The following is a 26,033-nucleotide window of genomic DNA, read 5'->3' as shown; positions in this document are numbered from 1 at the left end:
GCACCACACTCACCCAGTGAGCTAACCGGCCATCCCTATATAGGATCCGAACCTGTGGCCTTGGTGTTATAAGCACCGCACTCCCCCAAGTGGGCCACAGGCCGGCCCCAGTTTATTTATTTATTTATTTTTTATTTTTTAGAAACACAGTTTTATTATTTTCTACTACCTAGAGCACTCCAGCCAGACTGTGAATTCCCAAAGGGTGGGGCCTGTGTTTTCACTAGTGGATCCTAACCTGGTTCCTGACACACAGTAAGCACTCGATGAATGCTTGATCATACTAGCACGGTTAACTGGAGCTAGGCCAACAGATAATGCTTAATACCCTGTGTATAGTAGAGAACTACTTTTGTAGCACGATAGAACATTCAAGTAGGTATCCACAGCTATCTCACTATAAGATGCTTTGAAAGCTTTTATGCTCACACATTTTTTTTCTCTCATTAACATAAATATTCCCCTAGCAATCTTGCTAACTCTTTGAGTAGCAACTCCTTTGTGGATAACATAAAAACAAACCATCCTACCCTTTCTAATTGATCACAGGTTTTGTATTGCAAAGTAATAAAGTCTGACTTTTCTGAGAACAATGATAAATAAAAATAATTAGAAATGAGTAGTGTTCAAATCACCCAATATCGGAAGAAGACATGCTCTGGCTGGGTTAAATCATGCAACCACAAATACCACCACCCTGAAATCTCTACTTCCAGGGGAAATGTTCAGCTTGCACAGTGTTTGCTACAGCTGAACCAAACAAGAAAATATAGACCATTCATTGGATCTTATTATTATTAGAGATTTGTGTGATGTCCTACTTAGACCATGGCCTTAGGTGAAAGCCCATGTTGCCTCTCCCCCAAAAAGCACTGCTACAAGGCAAAGTAGGACTGTGCTCTGGTGGCCTGGCAGTGCCAGAGAGCTATAGCTGCTAGCCTGTGTTGCATGGTGCAGAGAGCTCTGGGCTGGGAGTCAGAAGACCTGGGTTCTTAGTTCCGGTTCTGCCTCCAAACTGTGAGACCTTTGGCAAGTCTCTTATATTCCCAGATTTCTCCTCATAATATGAGGGACATAGATGCAATTATCACTAAGATCTTGCCCAGCTTTAGCATTCTGTGGCTTCAAGTCCTAGAGTCAAAACGAGATCACAGGTTGAAGTTCAGCCAAGCAAAATTAGGCCATAAGGTGCTAGAGATAAGGAAACATCAACATGAAGACAACTCCTGCCTTAGCTAGGGAGCCTTTTCTATAATTTCCACTGAGTTACGTGAGTCATAAGAAGTGTCATCTCAAGCTGAAGACGTGCCTAGCATGATGTCTGGAACATTAAAGATATTTCATAAACTTAATTTCATTGACTGTTTAAATCCCCGATGGAAAAAATACCAGAAACTCTTTGAATATGAGACCCGAAAAGGATCGTAGGATGTCCTAAGGATATGGTCTCTGCCTATTAGAAACTTACAGTGATAGAAATATTTGTCAGGGCCGGCCCATGGCTCACTCGGTAGAGTGCAGTGCTGATAACACCAGGGCCACGGGTTTGGATCCCATATAGGGATGGCCGGTTTGCTCACTGGCTGAGCGTGGTGCTGACAACACCAAGCCAAGGGTTGAGATCCCCTTACTGGTCATCTTTAAAAAAAAAAAGAAATATTTGTCAATTTATCCATTGCTGTGGATTGAATGTCCCCCCAAAACTTAGCCCCCACTGTGGCAGTGTTAAGAGGGTAAGAAATGTTATTACGGTAATTGAAAGGTGGGGCATTGAAGAGGTGATTAGATTGTGAGGACCGTGCCCAAGTAAGTGAATTAATCCATTGATGGTGTAATGGTGGTCATGGGTGTGGTTCTGAAGGCTTTAAAAGGAGTATTAGCTCTGTGTCTTGTTCCTGCTTTTCTCACAGTGTGATACCCTGTGTCTCTGAAGTCACCACCAAACAAGGCCCTCACCAGATGCGTTCCCTGGACTTTGGACTTCCCAGCCTCTGAAACTATAAGCAATGAATTTCATTTTCTTACAAATTACCCAGTTCCAGGTATTTTGTTATAAGCAAAAGAAATGTACTAATATATCCATTGAGCAAGCAAGCATCTAGGGAGCACCCAGTCTAGACCAAATATTGCACTAAGTCCTGCATATAGAAAGGTGCTCACAAGGAAATCATTATTTGGACATCATTACGTATAAATATGAAAATAAAATTTTATTTTGTAATAATTTAATAAGTGTAAAAGGAAAAAGCAGGATTAAAAAAAACTTGATGAAGATCTAGTTTTTGATAGGCACTGTGTTAGAAATTTAAAATGTAGTACATCTGAAGATCTAGTGTCTTATTTTAAATTTTCCACCGTATAATGAACAAACTGAGCTGTGAGATAAAGTGATTTTCTGAAGCCACAGCTAGTAAGTGGGAGAGCTGGGATTTGGAACCGAGTTCTTCCTACTCCCCGAGGAGTGAACTTGCAAACTACAGGCTGTGAGCCAGAGTCAGCCTGCCACCTGTTTCTGCATGACCCTTGAGCTAAGACTGTTTTCACGTTTTTATTTAATTAATTTATTTTTATTTTTTGGTGGCTGGCTGATATAGGATCCAAAACCTTGACTTTGGTGTTCGAACACTGCGTTCTAACCAACTGAGCTCACTGGCCAGCCCTGTTTTGCACATTTTTTAAAGGGTTGGAAAAAAATCAAAACAAAAATAATATTTTGTGACACATGAAAATGATTTGAAATTCAAATGTCAGTGTCCATAAATAGAGATTCATTGAGTTACACCTGCGCCCACTCACTTCTGTCTCGTCTGTGGTTTGTGTTGCTCTACAGCGGCAGAGTTGAATAGTTGCAGCAGACAGTATGGTCCTCAAAGCCCCAAATATTTATTATCTGGCCTTTGCAGACCCTTGTACAACATTATGCTCACTGAAGCAAACTGCCTCAGGATATATAGAGGAGCTGGCTTTGGAGCTGGACCTTGAAGATTAGTAGTTTCTTTAATGTCAGAGAAAACTAGAAGTGTCTTCCAGGCAGAGAAAGGACTGATATATGAAAGAAGGACATGTTCTGGAAAGGAGAAATAGTTCTGTGTGGCTGAAGCATACACTGTGTGAAGATGAAGGGACATAAGACCAAGCTGGAGAGGTAGGTAGGGCTGGGTAGCCAATGCCAGGTGAAGAGTTGATCTGTAGTGCAGGTGATCGGGAGCCCCTAGTGTTTATGAAGCTGCAGAGAGGCACTGAGACTTGTGGGTCAGAAAATATAACCGCTGGGGCCGGCCCGGTGGCGCACTGGATAGTGCGCCACTTGGGAAGCGGCGGCGCTCCCGCCCGAGGGTTCGGATCCCACATACAGACCGGTTCCCGCTCACTGGCTGAGTGAGGCACGGGAGCAACACCCAGGGTTGCAATCCCGTTGCCGGTCCCCGGTCCGGTACGGGGGCAACACTGAGGGTTGCGATCCGTTGCCGGACACGGAAAAAGACAAAAGACAAAAAAAAAAAAAAAGAAAATATAACCGCTGTTACCTGTTCATTGTAAGTTTCCAGCATGCTCAACTTAACATGTGTAGAGAAGAACACAAAGTAAATATTCTCTTAAAACAGTTGTCTTTGAAAAAAAAAAAAAAGTGATATGAACAGTATAAATGTCCACCAAAGGGAAAAAGCTAATATTATATACAGTAAAGGTCTATTTCAACATGCAATATGAGGTTCTCAAATAATGTTAATGATATAGAGGAGGTTATTAATATAAATTAAAAAGTTTGTATGTGTGTTTCAGTCTCAGCTGGGGACAGAAAAAGATGTTTTTCTTATTGTCCACCCCCAACCTGAAAATATGTAGAGAAAAAGATCGGTCTTTCCCTTTCTGTGCTTTTGGAGTATTGCTAGCCAAGCTACACCTCTTAAGCGGGATTGGAGGAGTCTGGATGGCTCTGGTCAGAAAGGCCTTAAGACACTGACGCTTTCAACCCTCACCCGTGGAAAAGCTGGCTTGTCTGTCAGTCGCCCTGGATGGGTCTTGCTAGTCAAGCCTTGTGGTCACAGGGTTCCCAACTAGCTTCAGATCATGTCATGTTAGAAATGAGCACATGGGGGCCGGCCCGTGGCTCACTCGGGAGAGTGCGGTGCTGATAACACCAAGGCCACGGGTTCGGATCCCATATAGGGATGGCCGGTTCGCTCACTGGGTGAGCGTGGTGCTGACAACACCAAGTCAAGGGTTAAGATCCCCTTACCCTTGACAATCTTAAAAAAAAAAAAAGAGCACATGGCCAAGGATTAGCAGAGAAGTAAAGCCTCCATTGTGAAAGAGAGATAAAAAAAAAAGTAGAAAAAAGGAACTCAGAGAAAACAGACAATGCAGAGTAAAAGAAAACATTTTTAAAAGCTCTCTAATTAGGGGCTGGCCAGTTAGCTCAGTTGGTTCGAGCACAGTACTATTGCTCCAAGGTCACGGGTTCGGATCCCCTGCCAGCTAGCTGCCAAAAAAAAAAAAAATCTATAATTAATAGCCTTGGAGAGATAAAGAATTATTTCTACGAAAAAAAAAAGTAACAGAATAAGAAAGACTGTCTGTAAATTAAGTTTATGAATGACAGCCAAAATAAAAATGGAGAGGGGCTATAAAAAATAGTTGAGGGAATCTTCCAGAATATAGAATAAAAAGACCAAGAAATGAAAAACAGGTGGTAAAAGATAATACAATTAGAACGTTAGTACAGGAGGTCCAAAATCCAATTAGTAGGAACTGCAGAAAGGGAAAACAGAGGGGAGAAAATTATATAAGAAATAGTATGTTTCTCAGAATTGAAGTACAGGAATCTCCAGATTGAAAAGGGTCCACTGAGTGTCCAGCATGATGAATGAAAAACAAAACAAAACATATCAAGATACATTTAAACATCAGGGAAAAAGAGAAGATCCTACAAGCTGCCAGAGAGAAACTGAATGACAAAAAAGATCACATCCCGTAAATGGGCTGGCTGGTTGCTCAGCCGGTTAACAGTACGGTTAGGGGTTCGGGTCCCTGTACTGGCCAGCCACCAAAAAAAAAAAGATCACGTAGGAAGAATTGGGGATGAAAATGGTGGCAGACTTCTAAGCTGCAACATTGGAACTTAAAAGATAATGAAATAATGTCTTCAATATTCTTGGAGATCTACAATCCTATTCCAGGTAAACTTCAATCACGTGTGGAAGTAAGAAAAGACATTTTCAGCTGTGCAAAGGGTACAAAAAATGCGCCCCTGCTGCACATTTTTTGAGAAAATTGCAGCAAAGAGAGAGTAAATGATAAAAGAGGAATATACTAGATCTGAACGTCAGAACGGTGAAGAAAAATGTTGAAGTTCCAGAATGAGTTTTGCAGTATACTTGGAAAAACACTGCTCCAAATAGTAGCTGGAGAATAGAAGATGAGACTCGAGGGAAAAACAATGAGTTTGAGTATCTGGAAAATATTGTTAATAGGCAAGTAACAGTGATTTGGAGCATTTATTTATTTTTGGCAGCTGGCCAGTAGGGGGATCCGAACCCGTGATGTTGGAGTTACCAGCACCGTGCTTTCCCGAGTGAGCTTACCAGCCAGCCCATGCAGCATTTAGATAAAAAGATAGAGTTATGGAAAACTATACCTAATTTTAAAAAGGCAATTAAAAACTCTAAGAAAAAATACACAAAGGATGTATGCATTACTTGGTTCAGCAGCAAACAGTAATTGCATGGATAAAATATTAATAACTATTGATTTAAACAAATTTTATAATGTAAGTATGCAGAGGTATGTGATTGGGGGGTGTTAGTGGGATAGTGTTAAATTCTCTTCGACCATGGTGGGAAGATAGTAATGTCCAAAACTGCTCTCTAAGAAGAGAAAAACCAATAGTTTTTAAAATATGGAGGTAGATACCAGGGCAAAGAGCTAAAAAGGCTAAAGAGTTGAAGATGGAAACTGTAGGGAGTAACAGAGAAGGAGATAGTTGGAAGGAAAAAAGGGTGGGATGGGGACTGGTGATTTCCATTACAAGCCTTTCAGTACTATCTGAGGTTTTAAGAAACAGCTTTATTTAGATATAATTCACATATAGTGAATTATAATTCACATATAGTGAATTTTCATACAGTTCACCCACTTAAAGGGTACTAGCCAATGGTTTTCAACAGAGTCACAGAGCTGTGCAATCATCACCAGAGCCTCAATTTAGAACATTTTGTCCCCGCGCCAGAGAAACCCATTAGCAATTCCCCGTTCTCTGCCTCCTCTTGGTTCTGAATGAATCCTTACATTCTTGGCTCCCATGAAATTAGATTGATGGTTGCTTGGGGGTTGGGGGGGGTAGGGGTGGTGAATGGACCCTCCTGCCCTAAGCAAGCATCAGCCTAATTTCTGCCAACTTTATATGTAATTTTTCCAAAGTGGAAATGAATGCCCACCCAATCAAGTAATGCATGCTCCATTTGTTGCAATATATAAATTTGTATAATTAATGTAATTTTAATTTCTGGTCAAGATGCACATACTGACTTAGTGTGATTTACATAAGGACAATAGACAATAAACCAATTTTCTTATATTGTTTCTTTCTCATAAGAAAAATTTAAAAATTATTACTCTATAAGTGTTAGGAGAGCTTCAGGCCTAAAATGTGGAATTTCTGTGGTTTCTCAGAACATTGTACCATACTTTTAGCAGAAAAATGCATTTATATAATGAATGTCTACTCTATTTTAAGAGTTATTTGCTAAAACTAAAGAGTGCTTGCTATGCATAGTAACTAGTTACTGTCTTTTCTTCTCAGCACTATTGGGAAGTTGGGAAAAGGGCTTTCTTTTTGTCCTTAATTTTTATAGATTGAAACTTCAAACAAGTAATACAGATATTTTATTAAATAAATGAAATCTTAGGGAGAGAATAGGATCACTTTATAAATTTTGTATAGTTTTTCTGTACAGTTTTCCATTGAAATATGTTTGGGTATCACTTATTTGTATATCAGATAAACTGAGAAGTCATAGAACTATATTTCTAATTTCTTCCTATCCACCATCCTATAATCAAGTACAGGAAACATTTTCCTACACTACAGTACATGAAAAGACAATTCTGCAGTGTCTTAATAGGTAGTCAACAAAAAGTCACTGGAGAGGGGAGGAGCAGCTTTCGACAAAGAGATGTCTTTGTAGCCTGATTCTTGTAGTCTTCTGAAACTAGATTCATTGAAGTAAACTTAACATCCATTAGACTCATTCATTTAAAGTATGCAGTTTGATGAGTTTTGACATAGGTTTTCAGTCATGTGACCACCACTACAACCAAGGTGGTGTGTTTTTTTTTTTTTAAAGATGACTGGTAAAGGGATCTTAACCCTTGACTTGGTGTTGTCAGTACCACGCTCTCCCAAGTTAGTGAACAGGACATCGCTATATAGGGATCCGAACCCATGGCCTTCGTGTCATCAGCACCACACTCTCCTGAGTGAGCCACGGGCCGACCCTCCTACCTTAGCCACTGGCCATTACTGGTTTACTTTCTGTAACCGTAGTTTGGTTTTTTTCTAGAATTACCATATAAGTGGAGCTGTACAGCTTGTATTCTTGTGTATACGGTTTCTTTCCCTCAGTACAATACTTCTGAGATCCATCCATGTTGCATGCCATCTGTAGTTTCTTTTTATTGCTGAATTGTATTCTATTTTATAAATGTATCACAGTTTTATTATCCATTCATAAGTTGATGGACATTTGAGTTATTTCCAGTTTGGAACATCAGATGTAAAGTTGCTATGGACATTTGCAGACAGGTGTTTGTGAGGGCATATGTTTTTATTTCTCTTGGGAACCTCTGAATTGTTAAGAATTATGCTTAGGCAGGAGGGGTCAGGTGTATGGGAGGTGAGAATATGCTTAAATTTGGAAACTGCCTGTTTACCAAAATAACAACCATTTTGCATTGCCATGAACACTGTGGCACCATGCTCCACATGCATGTTAAATGTTAGTTTTTAATTTTTGACATTATCATGATGTGTCGTATTGTCTCATTGTAGTGTTAATTTGCATTTCCCTAATGACTAATGAAGCTGAACATTTTTTTTCATTAGTTTTAGGTAACTTATGTATCTTCTTTGGTGAAGATAGTTGAAGCTTCTGATCAAATCTTTTGTCATTAAAAAAACTGATTTATTTTTCTTTCTTTATAAAATTGTTAGGGCTGGCCCATTGCTCACTCGGGAGAGTGTGGTGCTGATAACACCAAGGCCATGGGTTCGGATCCCATATAGGGATGGCTGGTTTGCTCACTGGGTGAGCGTGGTGCTGACAACACCAAGTCAAGGGTTTAGATCCCCTTACCGGTCATCTTTTTAAGAAAATAAAATAAAAATAAATAAATAAATAAAATTGTTATAATTTATTATATATTTTGGAGGCTTTATCAGATATATGTTTTGCAATATTTTCTTTCTTGGTGATTTGCCTTTTCATTTTCTTACTGGTATCTTTCAAAGAGCAAAACTTATTTTTTTATCAAAGCCTCTTTTTATCAGATATTTTCTTTCATGGTTTATGCTTTTTGTGTCCCATCTAAGACACTGTTGCCAAACCTGAGATCACAGCAATTTTCTCCTACCCTTCCTTTTACCAGTTTTATAATTTTAGCTCTAATAGTTAGCTCTATGATCGTTTTTGAGTTAATTTATTATATGGTGTGAGGAAGGGATCAAAGTTCATTTTCTTCCATATAAATAACCAGTATTGTCAGCACCATTTGTTAGTTCCATTATTTCTTTCTAGTTTAATTACATTGTGGTTAGAGAATATATTTTGTATGATTTTAGTCATCTTACATCTATTGAGATCAGTTTTATGACTTGAATATGGTCTATCATGATAAAAGTTGCTTGTGCACTTGAAAAGAACGTATAGTACTATGGCTGGATGTGAGGTCGGGGTGTGAGTGTTACTGATAGTGTAAGCCTGGTCTTCTGTAATGTTATTGATTTTTGTTTGTCTTATCAATTACTGATATAGGAGTGTTGTAATCACTAAACACAATTGCAGATTTGTCTATTTTCCTTCTATTTCTAACAGTTTTGCTTCATGTACTTTGAATTATTAGGTGCATACCCATTTGGGCTGGTTATGTCTTCTTAATAAATTGATTCCTTTATCATTATGAAATATTCCTTGTTCTGAAGTCTACTTTGTGTTATGTAAATGTAGCCTCTCTCATTCTCTTTTTCTTAGGATTGCACAATGCATATCTACTTCTTTCTTTATATTTAAACCAGGTTTCTTATAGACAGTTGGCTCTTGCTTTTTTATCTAAACTGACAATCTTTGCCTTTTAATTGGCATGTTTAGACTATTTATATTTAATATAATTGATATGATTCACATTAAATCTACTATCTTGCTATTTGTGTTCTACTTAAACTATCTCCTCTGTTTCTCTTTCCCCTTTTTCTGCCATGTTTTGAAAGTGTTTCAAAATTCAATTTCCCTAAAATTGACTTATTAGTTAGACATACTTTTATTTTTTATTGATTGCTTTAGGGCAGCAGTTCCCAAAGTGCATTCAGGGATCTATGAGATCCTTTCAGGTGGTTTTTCAAGTGAGAACTATTTTCGTGATATTAACATTTGCCCTTTATACTTTCATTCTCTCATCAGTGTAGAGTGGAGTAAAATGTATAGTGGAGTTTGCCTGAGGCTACATGACATGTACTTTTGTAAAAGATTACACATACAGCAGAGAATCTAGTTGTCATTTTTAAAGCCAGACATTATAGAGATTTGGAAAAATATAAAACAGTGCCATTCTCTTCAATATTGGCTTGGATAAGAAAATTATTTCTCACAGAAATGTCATTTTATGTTGTATATGTTAACTAGTAATGGCTTTTCAATGTGTTTCATTAATTAACAGTATTTACATATTTCTCAGTGTATTAGCATCCTAGGGCTTCCATAACAAAATACAACTGGGTAGCTTAAAACAACAGAAATTTATTCTCTTCAGTTATGGAGTCTAGAAGTCTGGAATCCAGGTGATTTTTTTTTTCAAAGGATAACTGGTAAGGGGATCTTAACCCTTGACTTGGTGTTGTCAGCACCACACTCACCCAGTGAGCAAACCGGCCATCCCTATATGGGATCTGAACCTGTGGCCTTGGTGTTATCAGCACCACACTCTCCTGAGTGAGCCACGGGCCGGCCCCCAGAGATTCTTTTTTGAGGTGATAAAATGTTCTATAATTGACTGTGGTGATGGTTGTACGTCTGTGAATATACTAAAAATCAATGAATTGTACATTTTGAATTGCACTATCTCAATAAAGTTGTTTAAAAGAGATTTAATGCCTAATCCATAAATTAAACTTTATCGTTATTATGTATAGGAAAAAAACACGGTATATATAGCATTTGGTATTCTCCATGGACCAGGCACCCACTGCAGGTTTCAGAATGTATCCCCTGCAGGTAAGGGGAGGGGGCGGGGGGGGGATTTCAAATCTCTCTCGAGTCCATCCTCTTTCCTCCTTGCTATTCTAGTCTAAGCTAATCAACTTTGTGCTAAACTTGAATAAGATGCAGTCTTTTCATAAATGGAGCCTAAAGGTTCTGTAAATACATAAATGTTTTAGTGCCCACTCCTACAAATCCTTTTCATTAGCTGTTTAAAATCACAGTACTCTAACAATATTAGAGGCCAGTAAAAAGAGATCCCCCAGATTAAGCACTTTCAGTGTCGTTGAAGGGTTAGGTTATAAAATAGATTTGTTTTCTCACTGATTTTTGAGCCAAAACAATTTACTGTTTACAAGTTGATTCTTTGACATTTTTTGATCAGTTGCCTAAGAAACCATGCCACTTTAGAAGCTTCAAATAGATGTTAAACTCTACTTATAGATATAACTAAAGTTATCTTATAGATGACTGGCTGCCGAAATATTTTCCAAAGTGTAGACGAATGTAAAAGCACAGGACAGAACTGATACCAACTGAAAATGTGCAAAACAAAACTAACAGAGAGAGAAAAAGCAAGTTGTAGAAGTGGGAAAGACCTCATACAAGGTCATCATTACGTTGTATTCAGGAGCAGTTATTGTCAAATAAGCTTTTGCATATTATTCTGTCTAGTATGTCCTTATCATAATTTCATTGATCCTTTATAGTCATCGCATATGCTTCTATCTAATAGCCTTCAAGGTCTGTCCAGGCAGAATTAAGTATATTTTCTCTGGGTATATTGTTTACATAACTGCTATGATGGTAAAAATCTTACTTAATACAAGATTTGTTAGTAAACTTACATTAAGTCTGTAAGCTGCTGAAGAATAAAGGATTTTCCTTTGTGTCTTCAGTATTTAGTACAGTGTTTGATCCACAGCAGACAGTAAAAGTTTGCTAAATGGGTCAATTGTTCAGAATTACCTTAAAATTCAACCAATGCATTAGATATACAGCTGCTACAAGGTCCTAGAATAAGTACATCATGTGTTATCCCGAGATGATGTAGCAACACATTGTAATGAGCAGCGTTTTTATAAAAAGCTATATAAAATATATTTATACATAAATGCATTTAAAATTGTATATTTCATTTAGAGTTCATGATCTACTTTTATGGGGGGGAGGGGGAAGTACATTAAAAACAGGTACCACACATCTATATTCCCCAAACTGCCTTGGTTAGAAAATTATTAACTTGACAGTACATTTCTCTTGTGAATTTTTTTATTGTGCTACTTGGGCAAAAGAATAAAATTGTTTACTAAATTATGTTTAGATCTTTAAATTATTCATTTTACAAGTTCATTTAAATAAGTTTAATATTCCATAAATGACAAGCAGCTTAAATACAAGTTTGATAACTATCATTTAAAAATTAATAAAATCAAAGTCAGTTAAGTTTTCAACAAGGCAATGTAACATTTATCGCTAACCTGACTAAAAGGCCTCACTCGTACTGCTCCTCTCACACTGTGGACACTTGGCATGGGAACTTCCATCATTTTCTCATTCTCCATACTGTTATTTGGTAGAAAAATAATGTAGACAGCACTCTGCTATGCTTCACACTGAAAGCTTAGCCAACAAAAGCAGTTTGTTTCTAGATGATCGATTATTAATGGTCCACTCATTACACACTATCAATGGCCTGTTATAAATTATATTACAACATTTCTTTATTTTTGACTTTATAGCCTACATCAAGCATCATTATTTAATTGCACAGTCATACTGTAGAGAACAGGGTATTTTTGTTTTTTCTTTTCCACATCTACTCACACTCTTCCCATCCTTAATAATCTGTGCCTGAGGTCCTGTGATATGCCAGTTTTAAAACCTGAATATATTAAGGGATTTCTGTGACTCAGTAGCAAGCTCCTTCACAGCAAGATTATAATAAAATTTCATCAAACTTCTCCTATCAATATTAGGCACACACAAGGTGCAGTGAATATCCATAAAACAGATTTATTATTTTACATTTCCCTTCCTTCTCAAATGCTTTTATGAGGTTGCTAGTGAGCAGTGAACCGGTCAACCTAACCTGAATAATTAAGTCTCAATAATTAAGAGACTTAAAGATAAATAGTCTTTAAACTTGCTGAACAAGAAATGCTAACATTGTGGTTAACCAATGCATTACTCGGAAAATTACTCATTTGAGGTAGATTACAAAAAATTTGTGAAACCACAAAAAGGCAGCAAAATTACATGCCCATAATTCAATTTCAACATAGTAATAGCCAAAGCCCCCCCAAACATTTTGATTAGAAATCCTAATCACAGAATCAAAGTGCATAAATTATAAAATAGCAATTAAAAAAAAAATCAATAGTTCAATCATCCTTATTTTAAGATTGGCATATTTTAACTATAAAGAAAATGGGACCAAAGCCTGCTAGTATATAAAATCATTATAAAACAGAAATCCCCTCTCAAAAATCTAACAGACACAAACTACTGTGAAGTATACAGTTTATTTAACATTCCAATAAGCCATATTTACATATTATATAAATGTATGATGTCTTAATATAAAATAGAAAAAACTGCCTGGACTAAAAGAATCGCACTCCATATGGAGTTATTTTACTTACTGAGGACCTTCTATTTACAAAAATTTACAATAATTTATATAAATTATTTTCTTCCAAATTAGATGATTTTTAATAGTCCACACAATCTGATGACTTTACAAATAGTTATACATTAAAAATTTGAAAAAAAAAATTACAGCATTTTTCTGCGTAAAATTTGCTTTGGAAAGGAAGACAGTTTCTTTCTGCTCCTTCCAATAGCTTTTGCTGTTGCTTCTGCAGTTTTTCTTGGTTTGCTCTTTACTCCATCAATTGGGCTTGCCAAGGGAGAAATCAGCTTAATTTTCACTGGAGGAGGTGACCAAGGACTTTCTTTTTCTGTGTTTCTGGGGGGAGGGGGAGACATAAACAAGTAAGAATAAACATATTTATCATAAATTTAGCTTCCCAACATTTTGAAGGAAACCTTAGGGATTACCTTGCCTAGTGATTTCATTCTATACAAGAGGTAATGGTTTCAAGAGAAGTAAAGTGAAGCTTTAAGTCATATAAACTTACTACAGGAAGAGTTAAGGTTTCACTTAAGGGAAATTTTCCTTTTTTGCTTTGGATATTTAACAACAATCATTGTTGGATTTTTCTTTAAATTTTTCACGTGTTAATAAAAAGTGCCAGTTACAAGGATGGGCCCACATACTAGTAGTCAGTCCATTGGATGAGAAACCAGCAGGCCCACACTGCACAGCAGAAATGGCAATTCTCAAACACCAGCAATTAGCAAACATGTACACAATTTCACAAACATGAAGGAGTTTTCCAAATATATACAAAGCCAATTTATATGCAAACAGTGTTATTATGATCAAGTCTCATTAAATCGGTTTTTAAAATAAGATAAAATAGATTAATTTGTGCTTTTATTAAATTCAACCATGCTCAGGAAAGCATGAACAAAATACTGTGTTGACAAACATAGCTAAAATGGCATAATTTTCCCATGGGATGAAATTTTATTATTATTAGTGAAATAATCACAGGACTTTTACGTTTATAATTTTTTTTTTCACTAATAATTACCTATCTTTAGTAATGAGGTGAACTGTCCCCTTCCTTCTCCCACCCACTGCAAAAACAGAAAGCTCCACTGGGAACTAACCTACCCTCCCCCATCCACCCTTCTAAAAAGGATGGACTTTCATGCTCTTTAGAGAAATCTACCTTCAGCAGTGAAATCTAACAATGTCAAGGAGCCACTGCTTGTAAATGTCCCAAAGAATTAGCCTTTTCTGATGAGCTTAATTTCCCCTTTTTTTTTTTTTTTTTCCTTTTTTTGTCTTTTTTACTGACCGGTAACAGAATCGCAACCCTCGGTGTTGCACCCGCACCGCGCTCAGCCAGTGAGCTGGAACCGGTCTCCACATGGGATCCGAACCCTCGGCGGGAGCACCGCCACACTCCCAAGCGGCGCACTCTCCAGTGCGCCACCGGGCCGGCCCTTAATTTCCCTTTTTAAATTAAGAGTCTTTCAAATCTAATTTTGAGAAACAAATGAATAAAAATTACAGAATAGAAAGTGATGCTTGCTTGCTTGCTTGTTTTGTTTTAGCAGTCCTCACTCTTTTCACTTTTTGCTTTTCCACAGTGTCTACTGATTTAGCATCTTCTTCCTATGGGTTAAGATTTTTAAAAGGTAAATCTTACGCAATTAAACACTCGAAATCTAAATTAAAAAGTTCTATCCTGTGTCAAGACACATAGCCAAACACTACTAATGAATTCAAGCTCAACAAGTTCAAAATTGACTCCTTTTCTAAAGTATTTTTTTGGTAGAAACCTTAATTATCTAGAACTGCTCTTTATTCTTCATTCCCACAATTCAACTCCAAGTCTTGTCAGTTTTATTTTTGAAAGTTTCCATTTGTTCACTGCCCTTCTGTTCTCATTGCCTCTCATGACCTTGTAAGGCTTAGGTCACCAGAGACTATTTTTTCCTCCCCAAGACTCACCTTTCATTAAAACTACCTAAAACAGTGCACATGACTCCTTGCTAGTTCATGAACACGCCCCATCTGTCCGCCACTGCTGTGTTTCTGAGCCTTTCTTTGCATCTGCTGTTTTCTCTGCTAGGAATATCTGTTTCCTCTACCTTCTGTCTACAGAGGTATCTAGGTATAAATTACTATTATCATGCTATGAAATAATTATTTGTTTTTACCTCTTCCATTAAGCTATGTATTTCAATTAAACTGTGGGCTCCTGAAAGACTATTTGCCTGAATTATTTTTGTGTAAGCCTTTGCCACTGCATAGTAACGAACTCATGGTAGATAATTCAATAAATGTTCATGGATTAACATTTGTAAATATAAGGGTCTCACACTCAATCCCTGACTTATTTTTATTTTAGGGTAATGGGCTATTAGGTAGGTGATAGAATCAACTCTAAAACATAACCTAAGTGTGCTCTGTGAATAACACTCCAGGGGTTCAGGGGCTTTTATCTTAAACAAATATACCCAGATACTTCTGATGGGCATTTAAATTTAAAAAAACGTTTCCTCTAACAGGTAATTTAAACTGTAGCTGTCAGTAATACATCATCAGTAACATACTGCAGGTCTGTCTTAAAGGCAGGATCTCCAAAGGTGTGTAGACAAGACAGTGTTAGCTACCCATTTAAACTGAGTTTCAACTCACTAAAGAGGGCCATTTGCTCATTCAAAGTTGAGGGACTAGTGGAGTGGTTGTGCTCTGTGTGAGCTGTTTTTAGGCTGACCCTCATATTTCCATCATTCTCAGCATGTAGTCTCACTGGTCTCTTAAGCCATTGGGTGATCAGACCACTGTCAGACTCCTCATCAGTCACGGCACTCTGGTCTGCCTCTTCCTCCTCGAATAAACTACACTCAACCCTGCCTCCCCAGAGATATGACCCCCCCCATCACAGATCTCTTTATTGTCTTCACAGACCTGCAATTATCTAGCTTATGATTTGTTGATATACTGATTGACTGTGGCTCACTAGAATATAACTTTGAAACAGGATGGACCATTCACCACTTTCCCCCTGCGCCTAGAATATTTTTGAGTACATAGGAAGCACTCCATATTTCACAGAAAATGAAAAAATAAATGAAGAAGCAAACCAGGTTAAAAAAAAAAATCTTGGACTTTTAATGTAAAATGGCTGTTATCTCTAAATAAGTTTATTTAGGAAACATTTACTTAAAAAATTAAATAAAATCAAGATAATTTTATCTAATAAAAACATTTATTCATTTAAAAAAACCAAAAAGTATGTCTAAACAAACATACAAATAAATCATGCATTCCTTACCGGTTCATCTACAAGCTTGGACATACTGGATGTGTTTTTTCTTCTGGTCCTCAATGCAGGTGAGGAGACAAATTGAGAAGATAAATCTGAAACTAATTTTTCCAGCTGTGTAGTAGCTTCTATTTTTTTAGCTAAAGAAAAGTTAAAAAAAAAAAAAGAAAGAAAAAGAAAAACACTGTATTTACATCTTTTTATACATATATTTCAACAAAAAGCTTGAAACAAATAATGGACATTAGAAAGAAGCAAATATCCCCAAACCTGGAAAACACTGGCATTGTAACAACTATCCGTGTTAGGAGAGAGAAGTAACAGGAAAAATCCCAACATCAGTTAAGTAAACCAAATGTTTAGGAATATTGAAATGCTTCAAACTAAATATGCTACAATATAAAGATAGGACTTAAAAGCAGGAACAAATTGTATTATTCCATTAATTTTAATCTTTACTGCTCCTTAAACTTTCTGGGGAGGGAAAGCATTAATCCCATATATAACCTAAGCTAGTCTGCAACATAAGTCCTACTTTTCCAGAGACAAGGCTTTTATTTAAAAGTAAATTCTTATTTACAAAGGCTTATTTTATTTACAAAAAAGAGACTCAAACCTTCCTTCCAGCCAGCTCATTCTGAGCTACTTGGTCCAGTCAAGGGGAACATTAGAAAATTTCATGTCACAAAAAGAAAAACTTAAGCGGAGAAAGTAATAATATAGAAAAATAGCTAACAGATAAGATATTCCATGGTTTAGGGCTGGCTGGTTAGAGTGTAGCCTTACAACAGCACGGTTACGGGTTTGGATTCCCATGCCAGCCAGCTGCAAAAAATAAAATAAAAAATAAATAGAAGAATTGGTTTAAAACGTGTAATTAAAATCATTTACCACAGACTCATCTTAGATTTTTTGTTTTTACTATAGTGTCTCCATCTTAATGGCAATTATCCGATCATGGAAGCAACAAAGTGCAGTTTAACCAGTCTACCAGAGATTAAATCCCAGCTTCTGGATTTACGAGCTGTGAGACCAAAGGCAAGTTACTTAAAACTCTCTGTGCCTCAGTTTCTACTTGTATAAAATAGAATTAATAATAGTACCTATTTTAAAGTTATTGTAAGAATTAAAGGATTAGAGCAATGTGTGGCATATGGTAAGCGCTTTATAGATATTTGCATTTGTTATGATGTTATAAATTCAAGAACATAATTTACAAACTCTTTAAAGAAAATTCTCAAATTATAGTTTAATGTTATTTCACCTAATTAGGACAATCAAGAGTACTACCAAGAGCCAAATGCTGCTTTTAAAGCATATGATTCTTGACAAAAGAAAAAAAAAAAAAAAGGTCAGAAATAAATGTCATCTCTGCTCCCAGCTCATAAGTGGCAGAGATGACCAGTGGTATTGGTGGTAACTACCCCCTTTGGGTACTAAAAAAAACAGAAGAATAAATATATGTATACTCTTTCTATGAAAATGATACATTCTATAACTCTTTCTAGGCTACCTGGAACTACAGAGGTTCTTTGGCTTTCCCTCTTCAAAGGATTAAATAAGAAAATACAAACATATACTATCATATGCAAAAATGTTAAGCCTCTCCCATTCATTCCACAGCTTCTACAATAGTATGGATGAGACTTCATTACGCTGTCTGTATATCTCAATTCTTCACCCATCTCTGTAAGCTTCCTGAGGGTTAAGTTTTAAAAGCCAGTGCTACGTAAGAATTAAGGAGTTCAAAGACCTGGGTTCAAACCCAGTAGAGTGTGCTGGTAAATGGCTCTTTGAAGAAAAACAAACAAAAAAGCAGGTCTGATTTATAGCATTCAGATTTCTGTAGTATAAATGTTGCCACTCTGGCCAATTTCAAATGATGGCTTGCTCACAAAATTCTTGAATACTTAACAATTGGCTTTCGTGAATGTAATAAATATATCTAGTATAGCCTCATGCATATAGTTGGCCCTTCTTGATATCTGCTGTTGAATAATGGAAACTGGAGAAAATCCCATGAAATGTGAAGCCTCACATTTTTTAGCTAGTAAAACTTAACTAAGTAAAATTCTAAGATACCTGTTTCTTTGACAGGTTTCAATTACACAGAGGACTGCCCTCCAGCCTTCTCTGCACCTCCCCCACCTGTCCTTAAAGGAGTTTTAAAAATACAATTTAAATAGGCACAAGGGACAGGAAGTATTTAAGAGTGTAGAAACTACAACTGAAGGGGCAAAGGAAGAAAGGAAACAAACTATCCTCTGGTGGTAACTGCTTTGTTAAAGTACTGAATACTCAGGAGAATCCTCTAAGGTAGGGATTATCACCTTTATTGTAAAGATGAACAAACAGGATCAGAATGGTTAAATGATTCAGCTAGTAAAAATGGCAGTAATGAAAGATTCCCAATACCAAGTTTCTTATCTCCAATCCTATAATCTCACACTGGACAGTGCCTATTTTTAGTACTAGAAAACCTGAGAATAATTCATATACCCAACAGAATGTTTAAGCAATCTGAGCACATTAGCGAGATGAAATGCCTCATGTGGACTCTATCAATGTGCAAAAAAAATAAATAAAAATAAGTAAATAAGGGCCGGCCCGGTGGCGCACTGCTACAGTGCGCCGCTTGGGAAGTGTGGCGGCGCTCCCGCCGAGGGTTCGGATCCCAGATACAGACCGGCGTGAGCGAGGTGCGGGAGCAACACCGAGGGTTGCAATCCCGTAGCCGGTCCCGGTCCGGTACGGGCGCGACACTGAGGGTTGTGATCCGTGGCCGGTCACGAAAAAAGACAAAAAGGAAAAAAAAAAATAAGTAAATAAAATAAAATAAGAAACCCATGTGCACTTAGGGTTTTCAAAAATACTTAAGAATATCTGAAAATGCTCATGAAATAAGCGGGGGGGGGGGCAGGGAGTAGAATATATACATATACATAGCTTAATATAGTTAGCTAAAAATCTCATGCATTTTATTATTTCTTTCTCCTCCATGCAAAGTACACTTTCCTAACACCATGAAGAAACTGAATTATACAATACTACCAAAATCAAAGATCTAATACAAAATTTGGGGGCGGAGGTGGGGTTGGAGAGGAGGATCCCCTGCAACTACAAGTGATTTTTAGAACAATCAATGAATTGTATAGGGAGGGTCGCTTTCCTGGGCTCAGGCTACATGCCAGCCCGTGGCTCACTTGGGAGAGTGTGGTGCTGACAACACCGAGTCAAGGGTTAAGATCCCCTTACCGGTCATCTTTAAATAAACAAATAAGACAAATGGCTACATAAATGTAATATATTGTAAACAGGTTTTTGTATAGTGAATGTTTAAGATAGAAAATTTCAGTTTGCAGATTTTTAAATGGCTTTTCTTTCTCTTGGGTTTCGACAAGTCAGGAGGCAGCTATATAGGAGGTTCACTAATGCATTAAAAAGTTCATGTGGCAGTTTTTAAAAGTTTAAGTAAATAAAACAATACTGTCATCTATTGTATTTATAAGAACCTGAACTGCTTTGCTGAAATTCAAATTTTAAATCATAACTTAAGTAAACAACTATTTTGGTTACCTAACCACTATTACCTTACCATTATTACCTTTACAAGGAGTTACTCTAACGGGATCTACTCAAATATACCAGGTCTCAACCTTTTATTCACCCATACATTAGCCTTTTTAGACATTTTTTAAAGACCTTTTAATACCACAAATATACCGTATATCTGTCTATACACTTTATATATATGCTTCATGCATAAAAGGAGTTAAGATATTTTCACCCTTTTGGGAGAGAGATCACCCTTGTTGAGAGGGTGTGACCTCAAACAATACAATTAGCTCATTGGTGACAAAGAGGGAGGCTGGGCATGCAGACATGCCAGTTTATGGGCAACAGTGAATATGGATTTAATTTCTGTATTCTAATCAGTATAAAGCTACTAGTGTTTCCCTTCAAAACAATTTGGGGGCCAGCCCCGCGGTTCACTTGGGAGAGTGCGGCACTGGTAGCACGAGGCCGTGGATTCGGATCCTATATTGGGATGGCCGGTGCGCTCACTGGCTGAGCATGGTGCAGACCACACCATGCCGAGGGTTGCGATCCCCTTACCAGTCAGAAAAGAAAAAAAAAAAAAAAAAAAGGTAACAACTGAAGTCAAACTATTTATTTAAAAGAGGAACAGTCAAGTACAGGAGACATATCCCCCAAATTTGTTGGCAACCGGCATGCTTATACATTTTCAAAGAAAACATCTAGTGATTACCTATTCTGTTCAAACATTTTTAAAAAAAAAAAAAAAAAAAAAAAAAACCAATTTGGGGTTATGGATATTACTGGGACATGAGCCAAACACAGTGGTACTTAGGAGATTAAAAATGCCAATACTTAAATAAATAAATGCTAATTCTATTTTGGGAGAAACCAAAATTAAGTCTTTAAGGGCAGAATGAAGAGAAATTACACTAATCTAAAAATGATTTGGAAAATCATATTGAACAAGAATGAACTCTTGAATCTTAATATAATCTTTGAAATATGATATATTTTAACTTTCTTAATTACTAAGAAAACAGTTTTTTCTTTGGGGTAGGGAGGGATCCCCTCTTAACTGTCAATTATTTTTAGGACAAATAATTAGTGCCTCAAATATTTTAAGCTGAAGACTCTGAATAATACGAAAACTATGCTTTGAATAGAAATAAAAGTACCTTTTTCTTTTCTTGGAACCTTTGACACAGATGGAGAAAATAAAGGCTCATTTTTTGCTTCAGAAAGGTCCAGCAACAAGATGGCCTTGTTAGATCTAGCCCTTGTACTGCGGGAAGATTTAGTAAAAGAAGCTGCGGCAATCAATTTTTCTTCCTGGTCATCTGGTTCTTTGTGTGTCATTTCATCTATGTATTCCTCTGATATTGAACGTAATGAACGTTTCCGGCTTTGATTTTCAGTCCTTTTTGTAAGCTTTTTCTTAGAGCTCATCACCATGACAAGTTCCTCATTTGGCACTAGAACAGATTTTTCTAAAGCTGGCTTCCCAACATCAATATTTTCACTTTTAGCTGGGGTGTTTCTAGTAGATCTCCTTTGGATGCTGAGAGATTTTCTCTTGTTGGGACTTCTCTCTTCCCTAACAGCCATAGATTCTACATCTTCAGATGGATTTATCTTTCTTGGTCTACCACGTTTCCTAGGTACGGAAGGCTTATCCAATTCTACTTGAAGAGTCAACTGGGATGACTCAAGTTTAGAGTCTTCTATCACATCCGATGCACTAACTCTTCTCTCTCTGACCCTTCTACTACGTTGAATAGGTAGTTGCTGGTCACTGGATTTCCCATCATGTTTATATCCTGTATTTTCAGAAGCTTCTGAACTAGTACTTCTCAATTTTCTAAGAGTTCTGCTAGGACTTGCTACCTTACTAACTTTTAGATCATTTACAATTTCAACACTTTCCTGATGTTCTACAGAATTTTTAGTTCTTCTAGGTGTCCTTTTTGTAACAGATGAAAGCTTAACTTTTCTGAAAGAAGATTCTTGTTCTAAGAGCTGAGATGATTTTAACCTTTTTAATTCCCTGCCTGTAGTAACCTGTAACTCCTGTTCCATAGAATTAATACTCTCTAATGTGTCCTGATTAATTTTTCTCCTTCCTCTCCTAGGAGTAATAGAATTTTGAAGTATTTGTTGGTTCTGAGATATTCCTTTGACATCAGGATAGGCACTTTCAGAAGCTTTAGAAATTTGTCTTGTTTTCCTAGTTTTAACGGCTAGCTCTAAAATCTTAGGAGTAGCAACATCTACTGCTGACTCTTCCTGTTGTGATTTGTTATTCAGGTTTTGAACACGTTGTCCTCTTGTGCGAATTCTGGAAGAAACCGTGTCATTAACCTGGCTGCCATTTATAGTCACTGTACTTGTTTCCTGAACAGTCTTAAATGCAGATTTGACTAACTTGATGGAACACATTCCTTTTTGGTCTACTGAAGGTATGTTTTCATGAATGGACTGTTCCATTGCATCTGAAGTAATTTCTTTACTTCTTGTGTCTTTAATTACATCTAATAAATTTTCTGCAATTGCTACTTGAATTGGTTCAGGCACATATGGCAAAGTCTCTACCTTCTGGGACTCTTGACCACTGGTTATGATAGACGGCAAATTTGCAACAGGTCCACAATTATCATTTTTCCCACCATACACAAGTTTATCCTCCATTGCTGTGTTAGCTGCTTTGGGTAACACATTAGATGATGCAGAATCACCTGTCTCAACTTCTCCTTCTTCACCTTCTAATAGCAAGGTAAAGTTGCTCTGAGCCATGAAAAGCTCCCCATCTACTTCAGCAGTGTCACACTCAGCAGAGTCTTTATTATCCGGCAAGTCACAAAACTGTTGCTCAATGGCATCAAAGTTATATTGAAGCTTAAGAGTTCCTGAGGGATACAACTCATTAAATGAAAGATTCCTAGCCTCTTCTCCTGAACCGTGAGCTTCAAGCTTTTCACGTTCAATCACCTAAAATGAATTAAAGAGAGTAGTTAAAGAATTTTAATATATATTTTAACCTAAAGCACAAAGGTTTTTAATGACCATCTCGCCCTTGATGTGTGCATTTTTAAACATAAACTACATTTGGTATGGCATATACTTATGGGTTTACTTTATAAAATATCCACTTAAGCAATAAGACTTTCTCACTGAATCAAAATAACTAGACAGAAAAAGATTTTGAGATTATGACGGTAATTTAAGTAGAAATTTCATATATATTCCTGGCTAAAAAGACACATTTCCATGACTAAAAAGACAGGTTAAACAAAGCACTGAAAATTATTATGATGCTAACAGTTATGAGAATTAAGGACTTTTTCCATTCTTACCCAAGAAAAAAATTAACTGGAGAAAAAGAAACAACCCCCAAACTGTGCTTTAATTATAATCCCCAACTACCTAACTATCCACACTTTCTAAACAGCACGATCCCCATAAGGTTGAAGAACAATTCACCTACATAAGCTCCCTTGGGCTAGACTCAATCCTCTTCCCTTTGCTGGGGCTGCATAAACCATGAAATTCCTAAGGCTTTCAAGTTCAGTACCTCTCCTGCAAGGGTTTGGTGGAAGGAATGGTCCTTGCATTTACCTTTTGGTAAGGGAAGGGGAGAAAAAGGAGGAGGTAGAAAGTAACAGAGAGATCTCCTGACCAAGAAGGTAGAACATTACCACCCACCTAGACAGTGATATTTTCCCACTCCCCAAACATTCAGTGAGATGACAGACTGGAAATAACCTAGAAATGAGGATTCCCACTTAAACTATGCCCACAATTTTTATTAGCTTCCCAAATGAAGGAAAAGAGACTTTTCCCGCCTATTCCACAGTGAGAATACTCATGAAGATGAATATGGATAACTATGACATTTTTATGAGTTAAGAAATTTCCCAAATTCTATACAATCAGATTTCTATAAATAACTAGAACAGTTGGTTTTTCATGTTAGGTACCCCCCCAAGCCCCCAAATCCTTTCTGGAGTGTACAGCCAGGTCAAATATCATTCTCCCATAAGTATGTTTGGGGAAAGAAAATCCAACTGTGTCCACTTATTTTCAAATATATGCTCTGAAGAGTCTAAATATTATACTCTTCTCTGGAGTAGCCATTATCTGTTTTCTTATGGCTAAAAAACTATTTGAACCAGACAACAAGCAAAATTAAACTGTTAAAATTGTGGCTTCTTTAAAACAGCCTTTTGGTTTTCATAAAAACCAATTTCTTAAAGGATGTATTGTTCTATATTTCAGAATATTTACACACTTTTTTTGAACCCATATTTTTGTAAGTTTTTTTTTATAGTAGTCAAATAAATCAACACATAGGTATGAACCACTGTGTCTTGAACTCTAACCAAACCAAACGGAAAGACTGACAAAGAGTTAAAAAATTAATTTTTTTTACATGAATTTCTTGAGGACTGTCAGAAATTGGAGGCTTTTCTTCTGGTAAGTCAACACTTTCTTTTAGTACAACAACTTCTATTTCATGATCTTCTTTTAAGTTCAATGCTATTTCCTGGTCAAGCCTATGTTCAGAGATAATAGGACTTTCAGAGATAGTAAGCCCAGAGCTTCCACTATCACCAATGACATCGGCCATAGCTGAAAGATAAATAAAAATTAATCTTTTACATTTTAAACTGAAAAATATTTTCTACACACACAATTAAGGAAGCAAACAGGGGGAAAAAAAGGCAACACTGCACTTGAGAATATTATCTTAACATCTAAAAGGAGAAAAGCCTACAATGACTTACATATTAATCTTCTTCAGTATCCTATCATTCAGTTTAAACAATATATATTTACTTTCCACAAACACAAAACACAAGAGAAGATAGATTTCATATTTAAAAATGACTACACTGGTTTTTCTCAACTGGAATATAATTCCTGCCTTTATTGTGAAACTTCATAATGATGACTGATGGAGTTTGGATGCATTGTCCCCTCCAAAACTCATGTGGAATTTTGATCTCCAATGTGGCAGTGTTGGAAACTGATTGAGTCATGGAGGTGGATCCCTCATGAATGGATTACTGCTCTCCCTGGGGGAGGGGGGATTCATGAGTGAGTTCTCGCTCTATTAGTTCCCGCGAGAGCTTGTTGCTTAAAAAGACCCTGGCACCTTCTCTCTCTCTCTTGCTTCCTCTCACTATAGGTGATCTGCTTGAACCCACCGGCTGCCTGCCACTTTCCACCATGAGTAGAAGCAGCCCGAGGCCTGTGCCAGATGCAGCTGTCCCAGAACTGTAAGCCAAATAAACCTCTTTCCTTTATAAATTACCCAGTCTCAGGTGTTTCTGTTATAGCAACACAGAATGGACTAAAACAATGACGGCTGCTTTGAGGAGGCTCAGATGTTTGTTCCTCATTAATCTGAAAATTATAGTCACCAGGTGACTACTAGACAACCAACTCTTTGTTGAGCCACTATAGAATTACATGAGGGACATACAATCTGGGCCTTGATCTCACTGTGAAAAGGAACGGATCTCTCTCTTTTGGCAGAAAGCATTCAAATGGGTACAAATGTACTATATATCACTTAAAAAATAGTAATTTGGGGGCTCACCTAAAAAAAATTGCTTCTTTCATCTTCCTCTTTGCCAAACTTTTGTATATCACTAGCCATCGTAGGCTGTATTTGGGTTTAGTTTGTGAATGACATAAAACACAAAATACCTCATAGGGGGAGGGGGGAAAGATGACTCTGATTAACTTTATTAAAAATCTTTTAGTGTCTAACAAATCAATTGAAAAGTAAAAATCCTAAAAGACCAACTAGGGGGCTGGCCCCATGGCTCACTTGGGAGAGTGCGGCGCTGGTAGCGCCAAGGCCTCGGATTTGGATCCTATATAGGGATGGCTGGTGCACTCACTGGCTGAGTGTGGTGTGGATGACAACGTGCCAAGGGTTGTGATCCCCTTACCGGTCAAAAAAAAAAAGAAAGACCTACTAGGGAAAAATATTTTCATGTTCTGACCAATAATGGGGCTGTTATCCCCAATACGCAAATACTAATAAAATGAAAAATATTTTCCACCTGTCAGTTTCGCAAAGAGGAATGGGAAAACAGGCACTGTA

At 37.0% G+C, this 26,033-nt stretch overlaps 2 protein-coding genes across 2 annotated transcripts in view; both read right to left on the bottom strand.

The window, feature by feature from the left end:
- Positions 1–3,551, bottom strand: part of KIF28P — a 33,832-nt gene extending 30,281 nt beyond the window's left edge. The window contains 1 exon segment of the mRNA XM_008580821.1: positions 3,528–3,551. Coding sequence (XP_008579043.1) covers positions 3,528–3,551 — 24 coding nt within the window.
- Positions 3,552–11,723: 8,172 nt separating this feature from the next.
- AHCTF1 (AT hook containing transcription factor 1) overlaps positions 11,724–26,033 on the bottom strand; it is a 70,981-nt gene continuing 56,671 nt past the window's right edge. Inside the window, exons 31-35 of the mRNA XM_008580820.1 lie at positions 24,348–24,547; positions 21,097–22,906; positions 16,391–16,521; positions 14,618–14,721; positions 11,724–13,440 (exon numbers count right to left, since the gene is read on the bottom strand). Coding sequence (XP_008579042.1) covers positions 13,248–13,440; positions 14,618–14,721; positions 16,391–16,521; positions 21,097–22,906; positions 24,348–24,547 — 2,438 coding nt within the window. The 3' untranslated portion in view covers positions 11,724–13,247. The remainder of the gene's footprint in view (positions 13,441–14,617; positions 14,722–16,390; positions 16,522–21,096; positions 22,907–24,347; positions 24,548–26,033) is intronic.

The sequence above is a fragment of the Galeopterus variegatus genome, unplaced genomic scaffold (assembly GCF_000696425.1).
Source record: "Galeopterus variegatus unplaced genomic scaffold, G_variegatus-3.0.2 Scaffold2167, whole genome shotgun sequence".
NCBI classification, from domain to species: domain Eukaryota; kingdom Metazoa; phylum Chordata; class Mammalia; order Dermoptera; family Cynocephalidae; genus Galeopterus; species Galeopterus variegatus.
The sequence above is the reverse complement of the archived record's forward strand: the minus strand, read 5'-3'. Positions and strand labels throughout refer to the sequence as shown.